This window comes from Jaculus jaculus, chromosome 17 (genome assembly GCF_020740685.1).
Source record: "Jaculus jaculus isolate mJacJac1 chromosome 17, mJacJac1.mat.Y.cur, whole genome shotgun sequence".
Lineage (NCBI taxonomy): Eukaryota > Metazoa > Chordata > Mammalia > Rodentia > Dipodidae > Jaculus > Jaculus jaculus.
In genome coordinates this window covers 20186685-20192388 of record NC_059118.1, presented here as the reverse complement: position 1 = coordinate 20192388, position 5704 = coordinate 20186685, and the positions used below count along the sequence as shown (strand labels likewise).

Genomic DNA, 5704 nt, shown 5'->3' with positions numbered 1-5704 from the left:
GGCTGTGAAATATACTTATGTTGGGGTGGCAGAAACTTCCAGAGAATGAGAGCGGCCGAAGCCCCCAGGTACCCCACTCTGTGACTCTGACCAGCCCACCGGTCGATTACAGCCCCATCTGCATGTCAGTTCTGGGGTGAAAGTCCAGGGCTCATTGTGGGGTTGTGTCGTCTGGTTTCCTGCTCCTAGACAAACCAGTCCGGTAGTTTTCTGGGCAAGATGGAAGTTTCGGTAGCTTTGTGCAGCCTCCCCACTGGCGCCTCCTGCTGTGGCTGGGTCCTGCCTTGCTGGGCTCATCGTTGTGACTTTGAGACCTTAGGGTCCTCTCTGCTCTGTGGCCAAGGCCACCTTCACCCGGGGCTGGGGACCATCTGTGAGTTTAAAAAACCTACACTGGAGAGCCTCTTAAGAGATGGTGCAGCGGACAGATGGGAAACGGAGGCCTCTGGAAGAGTAGGCTTGTGTATTACCAGGCCATACAGGTAGTGCTGGGCTCAGAACCTGGCAATCCTGAGACACCTCAGAGCTACACCAGACTAGAAAACCCCCTCTCTCGTTCTATCTAGAGCTAACACCAGGCAGGGCACCTGCTGCCATCTGTGCAGGAGGACGGATGAGCCCTCCTCTGATCGTACCGCCCCCCATCCCCCTCCATTCTCCATCCAGCTCAGAAGGAAACTCAGGTGGCCTCTGGTGCACCCAATCCTCCTGCCAACCCTTGGGCCTGTTCTGGTGCGTCGGCTGCGCCTAGGGCAGGATCCTTGGAGGGTCCCTGGAGGCGCTTCAGGAGTTCGCGCGGGTGCCAGGCCTGAGGCAGGCAAACGCGAAGGGGCCGAGGCAGCACCCGGCGGGTGAGCCGGCCCAGCGCCAGGCGCACGGGGCGCTGCATGAGGCCGTAGAGGAAGGGGTGCACGGCGAAGGCCGTGTAGGCGACCCAGGTGACCGCCGCCTCGGCCGCTGCGGCGCGCGCCGCCGGCGCCAGGCACGCACAGCCATAAGGCAACCAGCAGGCTGCAAACTGGCCAATGGCCAGGGCCGGGGCCAGGGCCGCCTTGCCCCCGGGCAGACGGGGAGGCCGGAGGGGTGTCAGAAAGGAGAGGCGACTGTCCAGCGAGTCGGAGCGGAGCCTGGAGAGGCGACTGTCCAGCGAGTCGGAGCGGAGCCGGTTGCCGCGCGGGGGCCGCAGGGCGGCGCGGCGCGCCACGAAGAAGATGGTGCCGTAGGCCACGAGCAGCAGCAGGGCGGGCAGCGCGAAGGCCAGCAGCGCCCAGAGCGGCCGGAAGGGTCCGAGGCCTCCAGCCAGGACGGAGCAGCGAGCCGGGGCCGGAGGCGGTGCGGGCGGCGGCCCGAGCAAGGAGAGCGCGCCCAGGAGCGCGGCGGCCGCCCACACGGCCGTGAGCACCAGCGCGGGCGGTGGGCGCGCGCCGGGCCGCAGCGGGTGCACGATGAGTCGGTACCGAGCCAGGCCGAGCGCCGCCACCGCCAGCGTGCAGGCCGGCAGCAGCGCCGCCGACAGGAAGCGCGCGGCGCGGCACGGCGCGGGGCCCAGGCGCACGAGGCCCAGCCCGGGAGGAGGCGCGGCCACCAGGCCCAGAGGCACGATGGAGGCGGCCGCCAGCAGGTCCACGACGCACAAATGCGCCAGGTAGAGCGCGTCCTGCAGGCCCGGCGTGCGCAGCACCACCGCCAGCAGGGCTCCGTTGCCCAGCAGCGCCCCGACCTCCACGAGAACCGCCAGCACCAAGCTCAGCGAGCTGGCCCATTCCGTGGCGTGCATCCCCGTGGCGTTGGCCATCCGAGCGCCCAGGCTTCCTCCTGCGCCGCTACGCGGAGAGCAAAAGAGAATCGTCCGCCTCCAAGATTCCCATTCACCTGTCCCACGCTCCTCCGGCCCCTCACCTCATAGGCTGCCCCTCAGGAGGTGCCTCCTGACGTCCAGGTTGCCATCTTCCTGCTGGGGGGTTGGCGGACCCCATAGACGGATGCCAGGCCGAGCCTGTCGATTTTCCTTTCCCCCGGGTCCCCAGCCTGGCTCCAGCAACTCAGCCTCTGCGGAGATGGTACTGGCTGTCACTCTGATGCTGTCCTTTGGAGACACACAGCTAGTCAGGGAGGGGCAGGGCCTGGTGCCAGCTCCCCACTCCCCACCCCCTGGGTCCTAGCAGCTGCCAGCTGGAGGCTGGAGGCTGTGATGTGAAAGTGGCCTGAGGGTGCCGCTGGCCACGGGACAGACTTGAGGAGGTTAGAGACCCTCCCCGCTCTTGTCTTGCCCAGGAGTGGGAAATGGACATAATCCAGTCAGTTGGCCCTTTTCCAAAGGAAACTGAGTCAGAAGAGCTGGAACAGGGAGATCCTTGGATATGCTCTGACACCCCTGGAGGGCTGGGGGAGGGGAGGTAGGTAAGATCTCAGGGCATGGCGCAGAGTGGGTGCTCAGCCAGCATTAGCTTGGCACAATAGGCAAATGGAATAAATTTGAGGAAGGCTTAGCTAGAAATTGCTACTTGGTTTGTTTGTATTTATTTATTTTGGGAAACCATCCTTTCCTGACTTCCAAGATATACAACTTGGATGGATGAACAAGATACCCACTCTGTGTTTTCCCAAGGAGGCACAAAATTCAGTCCTGGCCAATCCGTGTGTGGCACCCCCTGCCCACCGTTGGTTGGCTCAGGGAAAGCTTTGTAACTCTAGCGGGGCACCCACCCAGCCCCATGACAGAACCCAGTGCGCCGCACAGAGCTTGCGTGTGGATCTGAAGGTAATTCTGGCTTTTGCACCACAGACTTGAGTGTTCAAGTGTCTCTTCAGCATCTTCCTAGGACGTTAATTAATGGGCGTCTCAAATTTCCTACGTCCGGAAGAGAAAGAGGACTTTCCACCATGCCTGAACCAGCAGCTCCTTCCAAGTTTTTTCAATGGCAAACTCCTTTCTCAGGCCAGAGCCTCCCTCTCCCTACATCCACATGGAATCCATGAAGGTTTCTGAAATCTAGCCATCTCTCACCACCATCACTGCCCCATCCCTGTTCACCTAGACCGTTGCTTGTTTGCTTATTCATTAACTTTACGTTATTTATTTATTAGAGAGAGAATGGGTGCGCAGGGCCTCTCGCCACTGAAAATGAACTCCAGACTCATGCACCACCTTGTGCTTTATGTGGGTACTGGGAAGTCAAACCTGGATCCTTTGGCTTTGCAGACAAGTGCCTTAACTGCTAAGCCATCTCTCCATACCTTGATTTTTTTTTTTTTTCCCAAGGTAGGGTCTCACTCTAGCCCAGGCTGACCTGGAAGTCACTATGTAGTCTCAGGGTGGCCTCGAACTCACAGCGATCCTCCTCCTTCTGCCTCCACGATGCTGGGATTAAAGATGTGCACCACCACACTTGGCTTTGATTTGAGACAGGATCTTGTGTATCCTAGGTTGACTTCAAACTCAAGAATGTCCTTGAACTTCTGATTTTCCTTCGTCTACCTCCTGTTTTATGCGGCGCTGGGGATAGAACTCAAGACTTGCCTGCTGGGCAGGTACCCTCCCGACTGAGCTACAGCCCCACCAGCTCCATGCATCTTTCTCGGGTCTCTCGGCTTCTGCTCCTGTACCTCCAGCTTGACTTCCTGTTTGCTCCTCAGACCCTCTCCCTGCACCGTCTACCTTCCTGGCAGTTGTCCTTTGACTTCTTCCGGGGATGTTCAGCCAGGGCAAGTTACCAATGCAAGACTGGAAGGTGGGAAGGAAGAGGAAGCCAGGATGGTTTTCTCCTAGTGCCAGCCTGGGGCTCTGGAGCCCTCTGTGGAAGACAATCCCCCCCCCACCCCCCCCCGTAGGCCTGGCTCCTTTCAGTCAGCTGCTTCTGCATTCTGGTTCCTGCAGGGTGACCTTGGCCTTGGCACCAGAACATTGTTTCCTCCTGTTATCCCTCCAGCCTTGGGGTGGTGGTGACTTCTTGCTGTTGCTCATCTCCGGATGGCCTCACTATCTTCTGTTTGGGAGTTTCAGTTCTTCCCCTGCATCCAATTCCTCTGGTCTGAGATACTTAGTGTAATTCCTGTTTTGCTGGCTGGATTTTGATTGACAGATACCCTACAGTCCACTCTCAACAACAGCTAAAGTCGATCCGCCTCCAAATCAATCAGATGGGGTCATCTGACCTTGTTCCTGTCCCTTCTAATAGATGCCCATCACTAATGGAATCTAGGAATTGAGGTGGCCTCCATTGTCTGTCTTCTTCCCACTTCTCAGCTTCCCCCCTCCTCTGAACCAGTCAACTTTTCGTTGCTGGGACCTGATAAACATCAGTTTGAAGGAGGAGGGGTTTATTTCAGCAGGTTACAGTCCATCGTGGTGGGAAAGGCATGGCAACAGGAGCTGGTCACATTCAGTCCAACAGTGAGGAGTCAGAACAGAGTCATGAATGCCGATGCTCAGCTAGCATTTCCTCCCCCCCCCCAACCCCAATTGGTTTTTCACGGTAGGGTCTTACTCTAGCTCAGGGTGACTGGGAATTCACTATGTAGATTCAGAGTGGCCTCGAACTCACAGCACTCCTTCTACCTCTGCCTCCCAAATTCTGGGATTAAAGGCACGTACCACTATGCCTGGCTTGGAGCCTGTCATTTATTTATTAATTAAGAAAGGGAGAAAAAGAGGCAGGTAGAAAGTGAAAATAGGCACTCTGGGGCTTCCAGCCACTGCAAGCAAACTTCAGACACATATGCCACCTTGTGCATCTGGCCTACATGGGTGCAGGGGAATGGAACATGGCTTCTTAGGGTTCACAGAGAAGTGCCTTAAGTGCTAAGCCATTTCTCCAGCCTGAGCTTGTTTTTTTTTTTTTTTAAATATTTTTATTCATCTGTTTGCAAGTAGAGAGAGAGAGAAAAAACAGAGAAAAGAAGAGAGACAGAAAGAACAGGCATGCCAGGGTCTCCAGCTGCTGCAAACTCCAGATGCATGTGTCACTTTGCATATCTGGCTTTACATGTGTACTGGGAAATTGAACCCTAGGTCCTTAGGCTTTGCAGGCAAGCGTCTTAACTGCTAAACCCTCTCTCCAGCCCATAGAACCTGTTTTTGTAGGTTGTGAGCAGGTGACCTGTGTCTTGCTCAGGCCTGTGCCCACCAACGCCATTCCAGGTGCCAAGGCCAGCGTCACTTCAGATCTAAAGACCAGGCTGGGCATGAGGCTCTCAGTTGGCAGAGTGCACCTAGCATGCATAAAGCCCCGGGTTCAATCTTGAGCACTGCACAAAACCAGCCATGGTGGCTCACGTCTGTAATCCCAGCACTTTAAGATGGTAGAGACAGAAGGGTCGGAAGAAGACACATGATACGGGAACCTGAGGTGGAGTTGATAGCATTGAGCCTTCTCTCGGCTCCTGGGTGGGCTAATAACTCGGGAGCTAGGGCCCTGGAAGAGCAATGGGCTCACAAAACTCTTACAGAGTCAGTGGCCTTCTGGGCTCTTGTCCCTAAACCATCTCACAAGGTCATCCTCAGCTACGTAGCATGTTCAAGGCCAGCCTGGGCTACATGAGACGCTGTCTTAAAAACACAAAAACAAAACAAGCAAACAAAAGAAAGAAAATAAATTCTAGAGGCTGGGCACTGGGCTCTTGGTATGACTCATTCTGAGCTGGAATTTGACAGGCTTCAGTCCAATTTTCCATTATTTAGATGAGACGACAGACAGACCCAGAG

General features: G+C 56.5%; 1 protein-coding gene across 2 annotated transcripts; it reads right to left on the bottom strand.

Moving 5' to 3' along the window:
- Positions 1-3: 3 nt before the first annotated feature.
- On the bottom strand, positions 4-2062 carry Gpr62 (G protein-coupled receptor 62). Of its 2 annotated transcripts, XM_045136774.1 has the most exons (3): positions 1164-2062; positions 713-1127; positions 4-332 (listed from the first exon to the last, which is right to left on the bottom strand). In XM_045136774.1, the coding sequence occupies exons 1-3, from the start codon at positions 1793-1795 to the stop codon at positions 294-296; spliced, it is 1086 nt and encodes a 361-aa protein (XP_044992709.1). In that variant the 5' UTR covers positions 1796-2062; the 3' UTR covers positions 4-293. The 2 variants fall into 2 exon arrangements, with proteins under 2 accessions (XP_044992709.1, XP_044992708.1); XM_045136773.1 differs by having other exon boundaries at positions 4-2062.
- Positions 2063-5704: the final 3642 nt, after the last annotated feature.